Here is a 23031-nt window from a genome sequence, read left to right as displayed (position 1 = left end):
TTCATAAAAAAAAAAAAAAGTTGAAAATTAAATAAAAGTTTCAAAATACTCTTAGGACCAGTTTGGAGCATTTTTCTTATTATTATTATTAATTTTTTTTTCAATCTGCTATCACACACCTATTTAACAAATAATTTATTGTTATTTATTAGAAATATCTTTGGTGAGAAATTGTACTTGAAAATCAAATATTATAGAGTATAATATACATTAAAAAAAAAAGATGATGCCAGACTTTTTCAAAAATAAAAATTACAATACTCAACAACTTTAAAAAAAAATTATTTTTACTATGATAATTTTATAATCAAATTTATAAAAAACTACAACAATCTCAGAAAAATATCCATCTACAACAAGAAGAACTTATTGTGATCAAATTCCAAGCTCATTGAGGAGCTCATAATGCTTTGAGACAGGAACCAAAGTGTTGGCCACTATGGCACCACTGGCTGCAACTGCAGGAACTCCAATTCCTGGGAAAGTAGAATCGCCACAGCAAAAGAGCTGAGGTAAGGGTGTCGAATGACCGGGGAAAGTACCTTCTCCAGCTTTTATAGCAGGTCCATAGGTTCCTCTGTGCCTTCTGAGGAACCTTTTGTGCGTCAATGGTGTTCCCACCAATGCCACCTCACATTTCTCACGGATGAAACCAGACCCCAAAACACGCTCAACAGCCTTCCACATTACCTATATCAGCCAAAAAACAAGAAAAATATTAACCTTTGAATAATTTAGTCTACAACTGTATAAAATGCACAAATATGAAAGCTGTGAGCAGCTGTTTTAGACATTGTTTGGTGCGGCCACTTGACGGGAGAACCGTCAAGTTTTCTCTCTGTACAGTAAAAACGCAACTAACTGTAGTAGTTGTAGACAGAGAGAAAACCGGACGGTTCTCTCCGCCCGGAGTCCACACAGAATAATCTCTCCCTACACAGACTAGCTCTAGTAGCCACTGTCCAATTTCTGGAAACCTGTCCTTAAACCCTAAACCATGAACCTACGTAGAACTAGAGATTGGGTTGGCTTACTTGGGGAAAAACTTCACTATATTCTTCAATTGATGGTTTGTAAAACTCTTGAGAGGAAGCTGTGTGAGGCATGTAGAGATCAGTGCTAATTAGTACTGTTCTATGAGGAGGGAAGTTAATCTCAACCGGAATGAGCCATTGGCTTCATTCACTTGAGCTAGAAAAGCACCAAGAGCTTCTTCATGTGAGAGAGAGTGAAAGAGAATTTAGGAGTAAAACTTAAATATCATACATAATTATACAGAGATTTTCTCAAATCTAGAAGGGCAAGAGCCTCAACCAACCCTTCCCTGATTCCGTCAGGGGTTAAATTGGAGAAATATAAGAAAAATGAGGGGGGAGAATTCAAAATAGCCCCACCCCCTCTATTTATATGTGGCCAATTGATCATCTAGGATTACTTGATATCAATTTTGTATACTCAGCGGATTAAATTGGAGAAATATGTTATTCTGAGACTATGTTGGACAACTATGAATAATCAGGAGACTATTTTGAACTTTTTTTTCGAAGAACAACATACAAAACTTATTGTACCTCTGATCGCTCGGCTTTGAGCCTTTTATACTCAGCACTACGGCGGTCCAGACCTTCCCACAAGCTGTAAGGCTCAGTCCCTGGAGTATAAGCATGCAGAACATGCTTCCCAGAGGGTGCTAGCTCTTTTCCAAGTACGCTAGGAATTGAAATCAACACCACATTCTGTTCAGCGTCAACACCTCGGCTCCAATCATTTACAACAATGTGATGAATTCCCAGATTCTCAGGAACAATCTGTAAATAATTCGAGTTAAATCTTATTGACATATTCTAAAAAGTGATATATTATGCTGTTTCATTTCACTATAGCAAAAGCATTATACCATGATAACTTTTATACCAAATGTATGAAAAACAAATAGTCTTCATTTGTCAGTGCAAGTAATACAGCAGTGGTAAGATGGCAAGCTATCTGTCTCAGAACTAGCTGTTTAATACTAGGAAAAAATTTGGACCAAGCAATTTTTATCATGATGACTTTTAGAATCGTTGAATTTGCTTAGACATGGAATTTTTATTCTTTGCTTTCTATGGCCTTCCGATGACCTGGTTAGGAAAGTTGAGGTATTAAATTTGACTTATGTTAAGAAAGGTAGAGCTAGACCTAAAAAGATTTGATTAGAAAATATTAGAAATGATCTTTCTTTATTAGATTTAAATGATAATTTGACTTTTAACAGGACACAATGATGAAAAAGGATTCATGTAGCCAACCCCAAGCAGTGGGACAAAGGCTTAATGTTGTTGTTGTTGTTGCTGCTTTTTATGGCCTCTCGTCTGTCTCTCATCTCTATTTCTCAATTTCTTTCACTTTCTTCCCATGTCAGTCCCCGATTTACGCTTCACTTCCTATGGATTTTCCATATATTTTTTCTCCTCTTAAATAAGAACGTTTTTTTTTCCTTTTAAAACTTTTTGAAAGTCCCTGGCATCATTTACTGTTCAAAAGATTGTATCTCACACTGTGTTGCACCGATACGGATACGGCGACACGGATACGACACGATACGGATACGGGACACGTCAATTCTTAAAAATATAGGATACGGGTACGGCGCGGACACGGCATCATAATTTATAAATCATATATAAAAATTAAGAAGCAATCAAAATATAATATTTGAAATTACAAAAAAAATGACAACAACATCATTTGTAGCCTTGTAGCTTATAAAATCAAAATATAAGTAAGCATTAAATGTCTAGTACAAAAACAAAAGCATAAACATAAATTGTCTATCACATAAAGTTTCAACTATTCAATAGAAGGAATGATATGATTAGCTTCTTCAGTGGTTTGTCTTTGAACTTCTATATCATCTTCAATAAATATCATAGCTTTTAATTCAGGCTCATCAAGTGAAAGATTAGTAATTTCTAATATTCTCATATCATCAAGAGACTCAAATCCATCTCGGAAATGAGAGAACTTTGCTCGCAACCGCGAAAGTAAATACGATGCATCTTTTTTTTTCGGATTTCTTTTTTGCTTTTCAACGGACACGTGTATCAGATACGCGTGTTCTTTTGAAATTAAATAGTATTTTAATTGGATACGTCTTTGGTGTATCCGACACGTATCGGTGGAGTATCGGAGGCGTATCCGTGTATCGGTGTATCGATACAGCACGCCTTCATAAATAGGTGTATCCGTGCAACATAGATCTCACAGTGCACCATAAAAATGTTTTAACAGATCAACCTCTTCTTCCTCCCAATTGGGACCAATTGCTCCCAAAGTTGACTTAGGGGGCCGATGGAATTCTGCGGATTCCTACAGTGAATTGGAGAATGATGATTTCTAATTTTTGTTGTTGTAGACTATGGATTGGAGGGAGGGACAAAGAAGCTGATCCTTGCCTTAACGTAGGTTGTTAGCAGAGGAAAAGTCTGATGGGATGAGATCATGAGACATTTGTAGATCACATCAAATGCAAACTGTTAGAATAGTTAAAAGATTTAGTGATTACAGGAGAAAATTACACAAGGAGAATTTGGAGGAAGAGAAGCCTAAATTAGAGAATGAGGAAAATTCCTCAAAGGAGGGTGAAGTGTTGATGGAGTAAGCTAAAGAGCTTGCCTAATATGAGATAATGTTGCTCTCCTGAAGACCTCAATGAAAGTCATTTAACCCCATTAGATAATATCTACCAATCATCTAACATAGCTGGAGTGGTGAAAGAATTGAAGCTTATGCCGTTAGCAGGGATGCAAAAATTCATTCACATTGTTGCATGCAAATAGCTTTGGAGGCTAGTTCTTCAACATTAAAATTATGACAAATATTCTTGTTAAATATTAAATCAATAATAGATGCATTTGATAAGCTAAGAATTTAATAATGGCCTGAGGTTTGGGCATGGATTTTCTTGAATATGTGGCACGAAAAGTATTTGAGGTGTATTCTAACTAAAATATAGTTACTTCTATTACATTCTCGAATTTTTTATGAACACCTTTAAAAAAAATTATTTTCATTTTGCAAAGAAATATAATTTTTTATATTAGAATATAATTTACAAACATGCTAAACAAATGAATAAACAAAATTAGAGCATGCATGCATGTTTAAAATAAATAATAGTTTCCAAACTATCACCAATAAGAAATCGTAAAAACTTAAGTGACTTCTTGAACAATTTGGCTCTAGAAGCTGTCATATTAAATAGAGTTAACCATTAAAAAAAATCTTCCGTAAAGGCATTTAAATGTCAGCCATAATTCAGAAATTCAACTACACCCCTCTTAAATAAATCAAATGTGGCAAAACCAATGAAAAATATCAGAAAAAAAAGGTAATTGAAATGCAAAATGTTAAAAATAGGAATATCAAACTTGATTATCTTAGATGTAAAAAAGAGCAAGAGTTATAACTTCACATATTTACAGAGAATCTGAAATAAGGAAGCTTAAAAAGTGGATATTATTATTAGCATAATTAAACCTCTTGTATTTACTTTATTACTCAAATGCCATGTTTACGGTATTAAATACCGTCCCTGTAGTTCGCTTCAATATAGAAATACAATTTCCTTTTTCTGTTTCTTTCTTGGTGTCTTCTGCCTCAGCTGTTCTCTCAATTATATCCTCACCTGTGCATCAAAACCCAAATGGAGATGCATAAATGATTCACACTGAGGGGTTGCCTTTATCTTTTCAGTATAAGAAGTTGGTATGGCATCCGGTGGCAAAAGGTTCAAAGTATCTAACATCGAAGCATTGCTGACTACGGCCTTTTTGGCCTTTACAATCTGCAAAAGGCATTTCATTGCAATGTACTTAAGTGAAAGAATCAATACAGCATTTCTGTAAAATATAATAAAACAAAATGCTTACACTACCACTGCTTAGCTCTACACCGGTAGCTCTACCATTTTTAACCAAAATTCTTTTAACGTGAGCATTAAGTGCAAGCCTTCCACCAAATTTCTGAATTCCCTGAACGAGGACACCTACAACTGATCCAGTTCCATGTATAGGGTACTCGAGCAAGCATCCCTTTTTGTACCATTCTGCAAACATGTAAACCTAAAAAAGTACAACAAAAAGAAAAAAGAAAAGAAACCAACCATAAATTTTATATCATAGATGGTATTCTAGAAATGCATACAATGACACTCATAGGGTTACAAGCTATGATGCACCGACACTTCTCCTCAAAGAGGCGTGCAGTGTCCGACACCGTATCCAACACGACACTCACCTGACACTCCTCTTACACGTTTCGGACACGCCGAAAGCGTGTCCAATTAAAAAATATTAAATACAAATTGGACACGCGTATCTTAAATATTTTATGAATTTTTTAAATATAATTTCTTGTATTTGGCGGGATTTAAACTAAATTTCTTATTTCCTATCCATAAAACCAAATCAACGTCCGCACTTAATACCCAATCATCGAATATTCTCATTTTCATTTCTTTTTGGCAGTGAAGGTATTTTCATCTCCTCTCTCAGTGACTGATAAACGGCATCAACGTCTAACTCTCGACATCCTAATACTAATCATTTTAAGCACAAATTCTAGTTATATGATTTATTATTTTCAAATTATTTTTAAAATTATACTTATTTAATTTTTATACACTATTTTTTAAATATAAAAACTATAATACCGTGTCCAACCCGTGTCTGTGACATATATTTTCAATAACTGACGTGTCCCGTTTTCGTGTCCGTGTCATGTCGTATCCGTGTCACTATGTCCGTGTCTGTGCATCATAGTTACAAGCAACTTTTTTAGACTTCATTTGGGATGGCTCATTCCTTTTTGTTTTTCCTATTAAAACCTGTTTTCTTAACCAAAGTTTCAGTCATGTTTTCTGAAAAAAAGTCATTCTAAGACAATTTTAAAAAAGCTATGAAAAAAATATTATCCAAACGGACAATATTTTTTATTTGCTGTTTTTTTTTTTCACAAAAGTAACCAAGTCCCAAATGAAGCCTTAGGTGGCAACCATCAAGTATTCATAGAAGGGATATTGTTATGCAAGAGAAGGCATAACGTTATGCAAGAAAGCTGATTGCTGGAGTTTCACTTATCAGTTTTGATGCTTATTTAACTTAATCCAATACACGATTAGTCAACAAATTATCGGAGTAATGCAATGAGCTGTAGGAGAGAGCATGGCAAGATGGAATGATTTTTAATTGCTACAAAGAAAGAGTGGCAACAGATAAATATTATTGAGGGTTGAATGATAAGAACATTAAAAGCCATGATACACTTACACTTCTCCTCAAAGAGGTATACAGTGTCCGACACGTATCCGACACGACACGTGTCAGACACATCGAAAAAGTTTCCGATTAAAAAAATATTAAATACAAATTAGACACGAGCGTCTTAAATATTTTATAAATTTTTTTAAATATAATTTCTTGTATTTAAAATTTGTACTTATTTAAATTATAAAAATTAAATTTCTTATTTCCTATCTGCAACCCAAAATCAATCGCCCGCACTCAATACATCATTCAATGAATCTTTTACTTTTTACACAATCTATCATTGTTAAAACTATCTCATTAATATTTATTTATATTGATTTTCAAAAATTACCAATGAGATTTGGAAAGGCGAGAACTTTGCCTCTTGCTTTTGGCCTTGGGTGATTTTTTGGCATTAGCATATAAGCGGCATCTTTCACCAGGATGAGCAAGCCTCCTCACTAGTGTTCCATCAGAAAATAAAACTGGGAAAAAAAATTTCTTTGCTTTCACCTAGTTCAAAATAGGTTAGTAGAATTGGCTGCACGCCTTTGTGAAAGCTCTTATTGATGAAATCTTTTTTATTAATCATAAATAAGCCAATGAGATTAAATCAACACTCCTAATCGATGTAGATTGCTGAAAAATGTTTTTCTTCCTTCGTCTACAAGGCTGTTTTGGTATCCTATTGTAGCCAGGATTTAGGAAAGATTTAGCTTAAATCCGGCTAAAGAGTTTCTGGATATTTTTAAATCCAATTAGATTGATAAAAATCGTTTCAGCCCAATTATTAGTTAAATCCAAGATTAAAAAAAAGAAGTGGTTTAGCCTAATTGCTAGGTAAATCCAGAATTAGTTAAATCTCATCATTAACATAATTAACAAATTTAAAAATTTATTCTTCTCACAAATCTTAAATCTCAGAACAAATGGCTACTAGTGTACAAGTATTTAGCAAACTTTAATAGTTGCCATGTCAAACAGTTATCTAAGTTGTTTGATACCCTATTTTAGGCAGGATTTAAGTAAGATTTAGCTTAAATCCCACCAAAAAGAATTTTAAGGACTTCAAATTCTATTGTTCTGATAAATCTCATTTCAATCGAGTTATTGGTTGAATCAGGAATTTGATAAATCCCTCGACTGGTACTATTTAACAGATATAAGAATTTCTCCTCACACAAATCTTAAGTCCTATACAAATAGTCAAACAATCTATTAGGATCTAGCAGGATTTAAAATAATTGTTATGCCAAACAATTTTAGATTTTAATCCTCTCAAGGAACTAAATCTCTAAAACACTAATAGGATCTGCCATCCATCATTCTACATGTCCACTCCCTACTGTCAAGTTCTCAAAATTAAAAAAAACATATAAGATGACTTATAAATCCTGTGAGTCCAACAGAAATATATACTTACCATTTCAGCTGACAGTACGCCATCAGATTTCACCCCTGCAAGTAGAAAGCTTAGCAAATCCACCCAGTTCCGGATAAAGGAGTTTTTAATGTCGAGTGAGTCAATGATTTCAGAAAAGGGTCTCAAAAGCTTAGAAGCTCGTAGAGCTCCTTGAGGCCCCATACGAATTAAAGACTTCACCAAAGAGGGAGCATATCTAACTGCAGCCGTGGAGAGAACACCCCAATCGCCTCGTAGAGAAATTGGGGGCAAAGCCATTGCGGCTGCAGACATAGGAAGAATCGCATCCTGCAGCAAAGTAATTTAATTTTGCCAAGGAAGAAATGTAACAAATTATTTAGAAATTAGACAAAATTAAGAAAATTAAACAATAAATTTGGATCATGGAAGTTGAATTAGTAACATTTTACTTTGACACAATTTTTTTAACCGAAATTGATGGTTTGACAGTTGAGTAAACTCAAGTAAATGCATTTACATGTTTTTAAATTGGAGAAAGTTGCACAGCTATGGGAGATTTTTTGTTTAACATTAAAGCATATATGTAAGCTATCTACCCGACTATTTACAATTTTTTGTAAACATTAAATCATATATGTAAACTATGTAAGCTATTGGAACTTAAACGTTAAAACTCTCCTCGACGACCCGAGAAGGGAAAAGAAACAAGTTTGCAAAGAGGCTGGGGGCACAAATTTTCAAAGCCAACGTTAATTTAAAAATACAGTTCATACAACCTAATTTTTTTCCACATTAGAAGAAAACTAATTCCTAAATAAACTCTATTCAAACAACAAATTAAATAGCATCAAATTAAAAAATAACTCCAACAAAAATTATCTTAATCCTAAATTTAGAATTCAAATAATAAACTTATCCAAACAAATTTTAAACCCATTCTTTTTTTTGTAGTTTGAATTTTAGTACTATAATTCAGCTTTTAGGAACTTGAATCCTTGATCTCTTTCAAAAGATGTTTGATTGATGATTCGATTGTGTCTATGGACTTTTTACAACATTCACTTAAATCTCAAAGGTGTGATCTAAGAATCACCATTGTCGGCAATCTCCATAAAAAAAATCGAACTAAAACTTCATTGAACATGATCCATTTAGTCTTTCTACATCTGATGCCCAAATGGCAATAAATGGTTTGATTGATCACCTACTAAACTTAATCATCCCTGAACAGAAAACAACAACTCCACCCATAAGATTGGTATGCATGAAGCATTTGGTCTTGTTAAGCTCTTGATGCATCCAACCAATCATACAAACCAAGAAAATATCTTCAAGTTAGTGATCTGACCAATCAAATGATCATGATACCAATTCACATACCAACTGTCCATTTGATGCAACCTAATCTATGATACCAAATTTAATGTAGGTTGTATCAACTGCTAGGTTTTTATTCAAAATCAATGTTCAATAAAGAAAAGCATAAACGTAATGCAACAAGTAATGAATTTTTTTTTTCTTATCTTTGATCAAGCATTAAGCCGTCCTAGAACTAGCATGCACTGTTTATTTGGAAGCATACTATCTAACTCAACAATTATTTACCATTCCGATGCATATAAAGGATCACCGACCAAGAAATAAGGGATTGTTTCCTCATAATAAAAGAGTTTAGCTCTCACAAAAGAAGTTTCATGAAAGATGCGATCATATAAGTACATGGGCACTACAAATTTGATATTCAGAAAGCTTCCATGGCACTATTTGGTTATATATTTCTTATATTTCAAAAAAATGTGGCAGGATGCAACTTTTTATCGCCAAATCTGTTAATAGTAGCTGTAAGAAAGATGTAGTCTGACTGAAGAAAAAAAAAAGAATTTCTATGATACCTGCAACAGGTTTCTAACAATTTACATCTCCACAATAATTCTACAAGTATTTTTATAGAAAGCTATAACTGCCCCCAAAAAAACTGAAGTCACATTTAACCCAAAAGCCCAATACACACTCTCATATTACATTGTATCATACAAGATTTTTTGTAGGACAAACAATGGACATGTGCGATCCTCTAACCTGGTGGTAAATTCAACTAAGCAAAAATAGATAATACACTTCTAGATTTCACAACTTGGACGATTAATAATTTTGAAAATAAACTGAAAAAAGTAAATAAAATTCCCAATTCATCACTCAAACATAAAAATAAAGGTGCAACACAACCATCAAGTTCATCATTATGTAGGTTTTGGCGCTAGTTTAAATCATTTAACGGGATGTCAAAGCTCTAAAATCACCAATCTCATGGATAGTTTCCTCTATAATGTAGTGTTTTAGTCACCAATGATAACAAATTATGGAAATGTGCAATGATTCTTTGAGCACAATAAATAGCTTCATTATGAGCAATGGTTAGTAAATAATTCTGTGCGGTGCCAACAATCCAATATATGCTATTATTAAAACTTTTTAATCATAATAATAAACTTACTACTGAAGTTTAATCAAAGTGATCTAAAATATCATGTTGTGAGATGATAATTTAAACTGCAAATATGAGAAGAACAAATAAAAAAAGGAATAATAAAAATTTCCGTACAAGAAGTTTTTTCCATTCCTGAACCGCTTCAGGACCCACGTACGTATCCAAATCCTATAAAAGATTGAAAAACAGAAAACAAAAAAATGGTTATGAAACTATAGTTTAAGAAATGAAGGAACCAATGGTGTTGATATCAAGAAAAGGAATTTCTAGACTAACAAGAATTAAATTTACAAGGCATGATATTATAGTATGTTAATGGGCCAATGAGCATGGAATTGACCATTATTCTTTGACTATTTACAACAAAAATAGCAAGGGATGACAGAATTATTCCTTCTTTGCAGGAGGAAAACAGAATTATCATTACAGCTAATATGAAATGATTTCATTGCTCATATTAATTCTTAATTTTAGAGAAGCAAAAAATATATATAATTGAAATGAAGTCATACCTTATAAAACTCTGATGGACCTATTCTTGATAAGAACTCGCCCTCAGGTATGTATACCATCCATGAGTTATAAGATGCACAAGGAACATTCTCGCCCAAAGCATCAAGAACCTATTACATTATTAAAGTGGGAGGTCACACCAGTTGAAATAGAATACTGTGAAAAAAAAGAGAAAAAAATGGATTGCAAAATACAGTAGCATGAATGTGTGCACAATTTTGAAGCCGTTTTTATTTCAATTTTTTATGCGGACAATGGCAAAATACTGAAATGTGCACGGTATTTTTTCACTAGTTGGAATGCATTCCGGATTGGTCGCTCTGTCTACCTAGTGTAATATAGATGACATGTTCAAGGGAAGGAGAGGAGATATTTGAGATGGATATACAGAGAGAAAGAGAGTCAATAGAGAAATTACAATAATGGTGACGGGAAGGGGCTGAGAGGGAAATAGGCGGGAGAGAGCTTGGGGAGTAATGGAGAAAAAACTGAGTGTGCATGAGGGAAGGGTCTTCTAAGGATTTTTTTCCTAATTTTTTATATTATAAGAGGATCGGATTGATGCAACGCCTTTCAGTCTGTTGTAGAGAACAACCTACCTTTAATAAATAGGTGGATGAAAAGTGAAAACTGCCGACAAAATTAATTTTTTTATATTATTAATATTTCTTACTCTTTATTATTTATTTTGCATATAGTTTTTATTTTATTTTTATTTATCCCTTTTTCAAACTTTGTTATTGTTATTATAATAATAATAATTATTATTATTATTATCATAATCACCATCATCAGCATCTATTTTAGAAATGAGCAAACTTTCCATAAATTCTCTTTTTCCTCATGCATGGCAAATTTTCATTCGCTTGTGCGACAACTTGAGTAATATAGGGAGATCTTTTTGGACGGTTTTGCCATTTCAGACTCATCTGAACAGTCTATTTGATGAAATGGTGACAGTTGGGTTTTCCTCTCATGTGAATGTGATGCCCTTAATCAATTCCTCATGAATTGCATCCGTCTTCCATTATTGTTGTCGTATTTAATCAGTTCACTTGTGAATTACATATGGAGGTCACCATACAATGTGAAGCCGATTGGTTCAAAATGAGCTTTATCATGCTAAGACAAACTCATCTTAAAGAGTTTTGATTTTATAAAGGCATTTACAATCGAAGATCTACTTTCCAATAAGTAGATCAACAAAATCACAAGTATAAATTTGATTTAAGGCATCAAGTTCTTTCTATAAATCTTTTTGCTAACTAGAATTAAAACAAGACTCATGGAAAGTGGAGATGTAGTAACAAACAATTTTTTTGGAGATAAATTGGAGGATTACATTAAATGGAACAAGTAGACAATCAAGCTGAAGGAATGTCAAAAATTGAACTCATTGCTTTCTCTAAAGGTATGGTTGTCATATTTGGATCATACAAGAGCATTAGTTCCACGACTTCAGGTTGAGTTGTTACATCAAAGGAAATAAAAGTTATAGATGGTATGATAATGCACTAACCTCTAGAAAAAAAAGATCTAGGACTTGCAATTGAAGGAGGAGGAGGTATATAGTGGGATAAAACTGAGACAATGAAGCAAATGTAGTATATTCCTAGAAAATGAGAGCGAGAAATTCGAAGGAACTTTGATACTAGAACCTAATAATGATATATCTTATGCTTAAGCTTGTAATCCAAGAAGTTGTAGAGATGAAAAAAAACTTTGAAGTTTACTTGGCCCATTGGCTTGAAGAAGAATAATGCATGAATAGCCAAAAAACAAAAAAAAAATTGAGCAGTCAGGAATCCTACTATAGAAGATTCATAAGGTGAGTAATGTAAGTAGTGCGAGAGAAAATCAAATCGATATTATAAACGACTATGAGAGCAATCTCTCCCCATAAACAATTAGGATAAGAGGCTTAAAGAAGCAAGACACGAGTAATTTCAAGCATATGGTTTTGCTTGTACTCAACCCAACCATTTTGTGCAAACGTTTGCAACGAAAGTATTGAGATAGAGCATTGTGTTGATGTAAGAGATGAATAAGGAGTGTTTGTATTCCATAGAATTGTTAGTTGGACAGTACGTTGAAGATAATACATGAATTATGGCCACAGAATTTGAATAAATTTGATAGAGTTTTGACTGAACTTTAAATGAGTATATCAAACATCTGAGAAAGTTCGAGTGCCACATATGGTAGAGTAGGCACAAGCCCCAAACATCTGAGAAAATAAAATCAATATGAGCAATAACACACTGATCAATATTAAGAAAAGATATTGCAGCTATTTTGACAATTTATAAACAATGCAATGAATCATATTATAAGTTACAAACCTTAAGTGATCAATAGAAACAAGATTGCAAAGGGAACCAAAAAAAGCATGAACAAGGCAAGTAAGCTAGAGATTAAGTGAGGTGGAGTTGGTGAAAGCATTAGATACCGCAAGAGGTGAAATGATGGAACATCAAGATTGGTGGGTGCAAAATCTAAACCACTGTGATGCATTGTCCCAAGAATTTGTCTCACATTAGGGTCCTACACAAAATAACTATAATATCCATTATCTGAAATTCAGATAAATTTTCTATTAATAGTCATTAATTTTAAGTTAATTAGTAATCATGAGTCTTAGAATGTTGAATGAGTTAGAAAGTAACCAAGGTTTAGGGTATGAAAAGTGAAAATCCAATGTATGGAGTTTTCTTTGAGGGCGCCGCGACTTTCACCGACATTTCATGCATTTTCTGAATATTGTATCAAGTATTGTTGCATTGCATTTTCATTATGCATTAAATGACATTGGAGATACTATGTTATGAAAGATGAAAAAGTGCACTCTCTGTTATGTTATAAGAGCCCTAAATGTACTCTTTCGGCCCCATCTGCCTGACACAGATGTGTGAGGGGTTCCGGCCCTACTTGTTGAAAGTAAATATGGGAGGTTAAGAAACATTGTAAGTACTATTCTGACCCCACCTGCCTGATGTAGATGTGAGAGATATTATGGCCCCACTTGTTATATGTAGGTGTGAGAGGTAAAAAGAGGCATAAGTAGAAGTAGAGATATAAATAGACATTAGGATATGTGCATTATAATCATCACATTTTCAATGTTAATATTTTAATGAATTAAAATTAAGGAAAGTTCTGAAATATGCATTAGTGAACTCTAAATCTCTACATGAATTTTGTTGAAAAGTAAAAGTGAAAGTTATATGCAAGTGAACCTCTTAAAATAAGTATTTTGTAACACATTTGGAGACTTATGTGAAAATGGTTATGTGATTATGAAAGAATGATTGTTAACTCTGAGATCTTGTATATACTAGAACTCTATTAAGTTCAGGTTTTGCTTATGCTTTTATTATTTTGCAAGTCTTTATGTTTTCCTTTAATTATTTGCTTTTAAATATTTGAATTTGATATTGATACCTACGAGGGGTGAAGGAGGGAGTCTACTGAGTTAGTCGAGTTCACTCTATTGCTTTAAATATTTCAGACAAAAGAAATGGTCTATTTGAATAGATTAAGTCTAGAGAAGGATTCTCTGAGCTTGAAGTATTAGATATCGATTTTGTAATCCAATTTTACTATTTTGATATATAGACATTTTTTAGCTGGATTATTATATTATGTTTTAGTGAAATGAAACTTCATTATACTGCTTCTATATTTTGGAAAATATAATAGCTCTAGTTGTTTGTTATTGGTTGATGAGTTAATTAATTATAGGTTTAAAAACATACAATACTTCCATTAGGTTCTAGGACGTCACAATAACTATATTAAGAAAACATAGCATGATATCCTATTTCACATAATTATCCAATAGAAATATGATTGTGGTCTCGTTTGAATGCCAAATCAGTATGACAAAAATAAGATAAAGACGTGGATAATATGAGTAGCAGAAAAACGGAGTTATTTGCAATGTGTGTCAAAGAAACAAAGAAAGTAGGATGCTTGGTGAAGAATAGAAAGTAGATCAGCAGCTATCATATGATTATGGCATGCAAAATCAAATTTTGACTAAAATTACCTAAGATGGTGGGCATAACAATGCAAAAAGGCATATTATATTTGAATTTGTGCTAGTCAAAGGGTGCATGCAGTTCAATCATAGAATGAATAACCATAGGATAGAGGTGAGTGTCAGTGGTGGTGAAGGCACCAAGAATGGGCACCTTGATGCCCATCGAGTATGGGACTTAGAAGGTTATGGAGAAGAAGATTTAGCACCATAAGGTTATGTAAAAAAGTCCATTAAGCATTAATTGTTATGATGTCTACGGCCTACTTTGTAGCAATGGAAACAAGTATCTGCACACAGGAAACCTTGCAGTATCTGCACATAGGAGGCTAAGAACCAAAACAAAAATGTGTTCCTACATAAACAGAAGCAAAATTTTACAGTTAATGCTTGACATATATAGTCATGTCTCCTCTTAAATGTGTTTTTTTATAGTTGTTTTCAAGGTAAGGAGGGGATGAAAAGAAACATAAATCAGTTCATACTCATTAGAGAGCACCATTAAGAACTACATGAGATAGTCCTAATCATAGTGTTAGAGAATGACTTGGATATTATCCTTCAGCAAAACTAGATCAAGTTGAGATCAAGGGGATGAATTCTAACAAAAAAAATTGCTAATAGTTTGTCCGAGAACCTGATGAAGAAGTGTGTGACATTGTTGCTATCGATGTGATAGTCTGGGAGTAGAGAACCGAGTGGCAAGAAAGACAAGTTCTATTGTGTCATACATACCAAACTGAGTATGAATAGTAAGAATGTAAGCATTGTAAATTCATATAATAATTGTGATTCTTTGCAACCCATTAACTCTTATATTTGAGCTCTTATATTTGAGAAGTGCCTCATCAAATTCATGTAAAAGAGTGGAAGAGAATTCATATATCTATATTCTCTTTGGGTTGGCACAAGCAAACATGAGGCCTGTATAAAGGATGGAGATCAGAAATAAGAAGGTAAAAATAGAAAAACATCTCCTAATAATGAATATCACTTAATAATGAAAGTAACGTTGCATACTTAGAAAATTTGTATTTAAGATAATAATTCTATTAAACCAAATTTTTTCAATTAGTAAATTTCATTGTTGATAACAAGTTAATGGACGTAAATAATATACCATGACAAAAAATTTTCAAGTTGGGAAACTTAAAATTAAGGGTATTTAGATCATCAAATAAATATATAATTGACTATCTCTTATAAAAGGGTGAGTATTAACAAAATTTATGCTAAAATGGTAATAATCTCATGTTTAGATTTATTTAAAAGTGTAATTATGTAAGAAATATATTTAAAAAAAGTTGAAATAGTAACGAGCACCACCCTATTTACAAATCATAACTTAGCTCACCTGTGCTAGAGGATTTGCTTGCGGGCCTCTTGACTGAAATCCTGAGAACAAAGATGGACCTGAGTCAAACTTGTAACCCTTAATTTCAAATGAATGTGCAGCACCACCAGGTACATCATGACTTTCTAACACAATGACATCTTGATTGTATTTCGCTAGAAGTCCAGCACAGCATAGCCCACCAATACCGCTTCCAATTACAACAACATCTGCTTCTAACTTCCCTGGACAGTACAACATGGTTAGACAAACAGTAGTGTGTCAAAGGGCAACAAAAACAAAAAATTTGTCGAATCATCTTCAAAATCCTATATTTGTTGGATCGATATATTATCTTCTATCGAAAGGTGTAGCAATATCGTCTCTCCAAAGATGGTGTGCATTAGAACATCAACATGAATAAGAGTTCTCGACTTTTAGGTTTTCTTTTTCTGAGAGTATGAAATTTATCCCAAGTTTTTATTAGGAGAGCCCAATACCAAATACATATATAAGAGATTAAGAGGGCAAAAGGCTATTGATACAAATAATGTAAGCATATGACAAATTACAAGTATTAATCTATGTTGGAAATCAAGAAATTCATCAAAATTGCATCCAATAAGATTTGTGTCTAAAACCTCTAGGTAGAGATGCCAATATAGGCTCGACACAAAATTTCAACTCACACCCAACATGGCAAATTTAGGTTTGGGTTAAACCATTTAATATTTGGGATGGGTTCGGGTCAACAACATAAAAGAATCAGTCAAAAAAGGATTGTGTTCCGGTCAGTTTTGGGTCAACCCAAACATAATAATTTTTTTTTTTTAAATTAAAAAAATCTCATATTATTTTATTAGTTATTTTTACTACATCGTCGTGCTCAAAGTGAGTAATTGCGTCTATTTAGGGTCAGGTTGACACTAACCCATCACAATTTATATATTCTTTATGGTGTGTCAAGTCAAGTTCGGGTTTGGTAGGTTCAAGTTTGGGTTAATAATTTTAACTTGTTTAATAAATGTGCTAAATTCAAATCAACCATATTCATGTCTAGCCATTTTTTACACAAACCCAAGCTCAACCCATATTCCAAAATTGACACCCCTACATCAAGGAATGAAACTAAGGAGTTTAACACTCAAGTCAGGGCCCTTTGACATGGTTGTCAATTTTAACAGAGTGACAGCTTGATAGGTGAAGAAGATTGGTGTCAAAATATCATTAAGCTCTTTATTTAACAAGAAAAGTTTGATGGAAGTTAAAAAGCATTTTCACAAAAAAAAAAAAAGTCAAGAACTCAGAGACGGAAAAAGGAACATTGTTGACATTCATCCTCATGGAATGAGAGATGAGATGCAACAACTGGGAGAAAACTATAATGATTTTTTTCCAATAGCTCAAAGGATTCTTCGTAAGCACTAAATAAAATCACAGCGATCAATCAATATCCACTTCTTATAATAGATGGCTTATTGGTTCTACTTAAGTATGTCATAGTCTTCATAAAGCTGAACCTAAATTTGAAATACCAACAATTTTGAGTACAGGTAAATAGTTTATAGAATTCCATGTTTAAAACTAACTGATGATTATTTGAGCGGATGATGGTGTCATTCAAACTCTACAATATGTCGACAAGTTTTATATATCTGATGAAAAATATCATGAAACATTTGGAGGACTTTCTAATCGTCTACTTTGACGGCAACCCATTTATAGTCACACATCAGAAGAATATTTTAGTCACATGGAAAAAGTGTCCAACCTCCAAAAAAATAATCAGCTCTTCTAGAATCCAAAGTGCAATTTGGAAAATAATATCTTCTTTATTTGGGAGTCAAAGTTGGTAGGGGAGATTAAGATAGACCTTGAGAAGATTAAATAATCAGATTGCCTCAGCCATGGAACGTGGGTGTGAGCTTTATGGGATTATGTAGTATATAAGAAGATGCATCAATAACTTCTCTACACTCATTGCACCATTGCATTCGTTGATGAAGGAAAAATAAAAAATTCTCCTTGTAGAAGAAACATGAGAACACATTTCTTATTCTCAAGGGGAGGATAAATGAGGAGCCAGATCTAACCTCATTGAATCAACAAAAGTCATTTGAAGATGAGGCAAATGCTTCAAGATATGTCCTCAACATGATTTTGACGTAAGAAGGGAGACTTGTAGCACACTAATCTGAGATGTTATAATATGCTCACAATAATTCTCCAATGATGATAAGAAACTTCTCACAATTCACCAAGCAGCATTGTGACCGTATCTACTCAAGAAAAAATTTTGTGATTCAGATAGAACATAAGCTGCTTCAATACCTCTAGATATAACCAAAGCTTCAACAAGCACAGCATATGATGTGGATGGCGTATTTGTAGCAATTCAACTTGTTCGTCGAGCATAAAAGGGGAATGCAAAACAAGGTGGTTTGTATGCTCTCTCAAACACGAGTGACCTTATCAGTGATGTTGCAACTACAACCTTCTTGACAAAAATAGTAGGTTGATCTATACAAGCCTGGCGAAAACTTTATGGATGTTTTGAAAGGTTTTCGAGAAAATGGATACATCAAATAGTTCTCTGCAAAGACAACCAACTTTGTATCCCAAAAGATGGTGATCAGTTGAAGTGGATAAGAGAAGCGCACACTTCCAATGAGGTCAAATATTTTAAGCACGAGTGACTTTATCAGTGATGTTAAAGATGCTTTACAATCTACAAAGATACATGTATTGGCCAAGAATATTACTTGATGTAGCCACATGTATGAAATGATGTATAATCTATTAAACATCAAGGCCATCAAACAATAAGCAAGGATTATATATTCCACTACCTATGACGACTTGACTATGGGAGAGTATTTCCATGAATTTCCTATAAGGACTTGCAACAATTCAAAATGGTCATAATTATATTTTTGTTATGATGGACATATCATCAAAAATGATAGTGCTTATAGCTTGCAAGAAAAGCATAGCAAGCGAAGAAGCAACACGTCACGTTTTTAGAAATGTTTGGGTAAATTTCATATTGCCAAGCTCAATCATCTCGTATAGAGATTCTCACTTTCTCAATAACTTTTGGAGACTATTGTGGGTCACGAGGAATACTACTCTAAAAATGGAGCATAATCTTTCATCCTCAAAGTGTTTAGACATATTGAGGCTGACAACAAGATTGTTATAAACAAGGGCATGTTTATGTTTGGATCTTAAGTAAACATGCTTGTTAAAACAAGTTGAAGTCAAGCTAATTGTCAAGTCAAACACGAATAATAACCATTGTTCAAGGCCATGCCCATTAGTTCAATGAGGCACAAGCGCTCCCTCTAGCTTAAGAAATCTTGTTGTATGAACTAACCGTTGGGAAAGGGGAAATGACCTATAGTTTTCAATTATTGGTGCTTAAGATAGTTTTGAGCCCATGTGTTACATTTGCATAACTCTATTGCTTAGACAATATGTTTTTTAAATGCAATACATATAGTCAGGAGCCCCCTACGCTAGTTTGCTTGAAGAAAGGTCTCAAAATAATGAATTTAAAAGTTCAAGTCCCATTGCCCCTTTCCATACATATTAAGTACATAAATTCATAAGATTTACATATCCTACTCTTCTAAGCTTGGTTGAATATTTGTTTCAAACTTAGACAAGTTATTTAATGAAGCAATCCGAGAAACGATAGTCATTTTGTCTAGGGATGGCAATGGGTAAGGTACCCGCCCAATAATCCCTATCCAAACCAATATGTAATTAATAATCGAATAATTCAATCTATATTCAGATTAAATTAGATGGTTAAAGGAATGTTTGATGTCCATCGGATACACAATACCTAAGAATACAATTGATAATTTAAGTCATAAACCATAAAATGTTTAGACTCATATATTCTCATTAACAAGGAAATAATATCTTTTAAATTTTAAAAATACTACCAATGATGTCTAATAAATTAAAAAAAAAGGAAAAAAAAAATTGCCATCCAATCTAATTTAGGATTTCAGATTTTTCACTCTCAGATTCATCTAACATTTTATGCGCATATGCTGTAATTTATTCTATACTCAATAGATTTTACATATATGTAAACAATACAAAATAATTATATATTTATACATAAATGAAATATTAAATCAGGTTCGCATACCGTTTATCAGTGTATCTGTGAGGTTAATAATAGAAATGCTATCTAGTTCGGTGCCCTGTCATTAAAGCAAAAACTCCATCCCTTAGTTTTGTAGAAATAGATCAAGAACACTCTAATAACAGAAATGCTATAATGATGATTCAAGAACGAAAGGCATAGCGAGAGGGATTTGAGTAGTTAATCGACATAAAACCTGGAAACTGATTCTTGTCCCTGAAATTGGGGAGAGGGTTTCTTAAAGGCTCCTTGACGCTGGTGCACCGCGGTAATCCCGGCGTCTTTCCACGCCTGAAGTTGATATTGAAAGGCAAGCGCGCGAAGTGCAGGGAAGCCATGGTACCTTAGAAGCCTCAATGGGCAACCAATATAGAGAAAACGGTTCCTGCTTGCATTTGAGCGGGGAGAGTAAGCAAAGAAAGGAGGAACAAAAACCAACAGAGCGCGCGAGACATTGAGAGCGGAGATAAAAAATTATGTGGAATTAGCTCGACCTCATTTGGTCCGTGGATGTCGATTTTTTTTTTTTTAAGTGGGAGCCACACAAAAATAATAAAAAAACAATATTTAGACACAACATCTCAATATTATTAAAAAAAATGATTTTTTTTTTTTTTTTTTTTTTTAAAAATTTTTTTTTTTTTTTTTTTTTTTGAAATATCAGTGATATGTATCACCCGTTACAAATGAATAATAAAGAAAATAAGATCAATGAAGAGAATAAATGTGGTTAAGAAGTTTCATAAATTCTAGGAAATAAAAATTATGGATTAGGTAGAAAATTATAAAAATATATGTGATAAAATAATAATAAGATTTCGATCACATGTTTTTACTATATGATGATGTTGATGCACTTATGAAATATAAATGCATTATTATCATTTAAAATTGGTAATTGTGAACTTATCTTAATTTTATGCATAGCATTTTGTTTTTAAAGTGCATATTGTAAAATATTTAAGTCTTTTATTATTGGAGTAAGACATTTCTAAGAAAAACATTATGGTTAACCAAGGAAAATGATGTTCTGGTTAACTATGAGGTTAATTTTATTCCATTTTGCTAGATCCAATATAGTCTGTAAGATATTGATAGAACCCAATCTATTGAGATGGAAATGAGGGTAATCCAATGGATATTTTAGATGGATTGGATTATAAATGATTTGATGGACTTTTATTTCATTGTATAAAAATAACTTGGCACGATTGGCCTTATATGGTACTCTCACATACAAGCATATATATGTGTGTATAGCAAGCATCTACATCGTTATAATGAATTATGTTACTGCATTAGCCCCTTAAAATTACAATGAATAGAAATTCCTAATATGTCATTATGATTCAACAAATTTAATGTGGGAGTTGGGGGAAGACCTATAAGGACGTGCGACATGTAAATAAGTACATGGCATCTAACTAGGTACAAATTTTATATGGGTGAACAACTTAAACAATGGGACTCATTAGTATAGGGTTAGTAGGTCACTCAATAGATAGGTCCAATCAATGTGACATAGTAAGGCATACCCCTATAGATTGCTCAGCAAAATTGTCAAATTTGATTTAACAAGTGACATGATGATCTAAAAAAAAAAAGTTACATGATGATCTCAATTTGACAATTGAAGGTTTGACATCTCTAACACCATCAAATTTGCATGTGGATGTGGCATCATGCTAGGTTGGAGTTGATAAATGTGTCTGAGCACATACTACGTACGACCAGTAGATGTGAATGCCAATAGAGACACTCATAAGTGGGCATCATTACAACTACTTGATAAGCTAGCATAGCAAGGAGATGTAAGAGAGGTAGTCATTCCTTATCAAAATTAAGTATGTCTTATTATGAAAGGTGACGCATCCTGGTGAAAGGACATGGAGACATTGGCTCTATAAGATGATAGGTTAGCCTATAAGTGAATAATGATTTATCATAGGTAATGATTCGTAAACTTGTTGGGTTCTTCTATAATAGTTCATGTTTTGACACAATCAAATAATATTTTAGGAGTCATTTTAAATCTAATTTACAATTTGTCTTATTGAGCTCATATATATTGATGTGCTATAATTATAATAATTTATTTTCTGATTTAATGGGCAGTGTAAATATGAAAATAAAAATATTGCAATTCCTTAAAAATTTGAACATATAAGTATAAGTGAGTTTTATGGGACCGTTGGTGTCCATTTTAAAAATCGATCTCACCATATTATTTTAGACATGCAAGGCTATTTTATGAATATTTTTTTTTTAAAATAATTTTTAGTTGCTTATACTATATTAATTTATGTTTATGAATTCATAGAAACTATGATTGATTAATTAAGATATTAAAATGGGCAATTCTTCCCAAAATATATTTTAGGGTTTTACATCTTCAATATGGTCAATGATATGGAAGACAACTATCAACAAGAATGATGGTGAAGATGTTTACAAACCAATCATATAAGCCCTCATAACCATATAAGTGGGCATGAATTCATGTTTCTAATGGTTAAGAAATGCTACATGTAAGAAACTTAATAACTAAGGGAATGTTGATCATTATGTTGACTATCTAAGTAATGAAGATTAAAGAAAGGTAATTGAATGGACTCATGGAGGCCTTACAATTATACGAAAAAATTGATAGAATAAACAACAATAAGAGCTATCTAAAATAATTTTTAGTGGATAATGTGATGCACCAAAATTAAATTTGAAAAAAATTATTCATTTATCTTTTAATAAACAACAACCAGAGCTATCTAATATCATATATCAGTAATAAACATTAAAGTAAATTCTATAATTTTAAACATTAATGT

General features: G+C 32.8%; 1 protein-coding gene across 4 annotated transcripts; it reads right to left on the bottom strand.

The window, feature by feature from the left end:
• Positions 1 to 269: 269 nt before the first annotated feature.
• On the bottom strand, positions 270 to 20691 carry LOC110100092 (prolycopene isomerase, chloroplastic). 4 transcript variants are annotated; one of them, XM_020827486.2, is made up of 9 exons: positions 20403 to 20691; positions 16066 to 16289; positions 10672 to 10782; positions 10274 to 10327; positions 7711 to 7998; positions 4911 to 5102; positions 4667 to 4825; positions 1572 to 1808; positions 270 to 690 (listed from the first exon to the last, which is right to left on the bottom strand). In XM_020827486.2, the coding sequence occupies exons 1-9, from the start codon at positions 20542 to 20544 to the stop codon at positions 376 to 378; spliced, it is 1722 nt and encodes a 573-aa protein (XP_020683145.1). In that variant the 5' UTR covers positions 20545 to 20691; the 3' UTR covers positions 270 to 375. The 4 variants fall into 4 exon arrangements, with proteins under 4 accessions (XP_020683145.1, XP_020683146.1, XP_028555575.1 ...); XM_020827487.2 differs by lacking the exon at positions 7711 to 7998; XM_028699742.1 differs by lacking the exon at positions 10274 to 10327.
• Positions 20692 to 23031: the final 2340 nt, after the last annotated feature.

The sequence above is a fragment of the Dendrobium catenatum genome, unplaced genomic scaffold (genome assembly GCF_001605985.2).
Source record: "Dendrobium catenatum unplaced genomic scaffold, ASM160598v2 fragScaff_scaffold_133, whole genome shotgun sequence".
Lineage (NCBI taxonomy): Eukaryota > Viridiplantae > Streptophyta > Magnoliopsida > Asparagales > Orchidaceae > Dendrobium > Dendrobium catenatum.
Note: the sequence above shows the minus strand (reverse complement) of the source record. Positions and strands in the feature narration are given on the sequence as shown.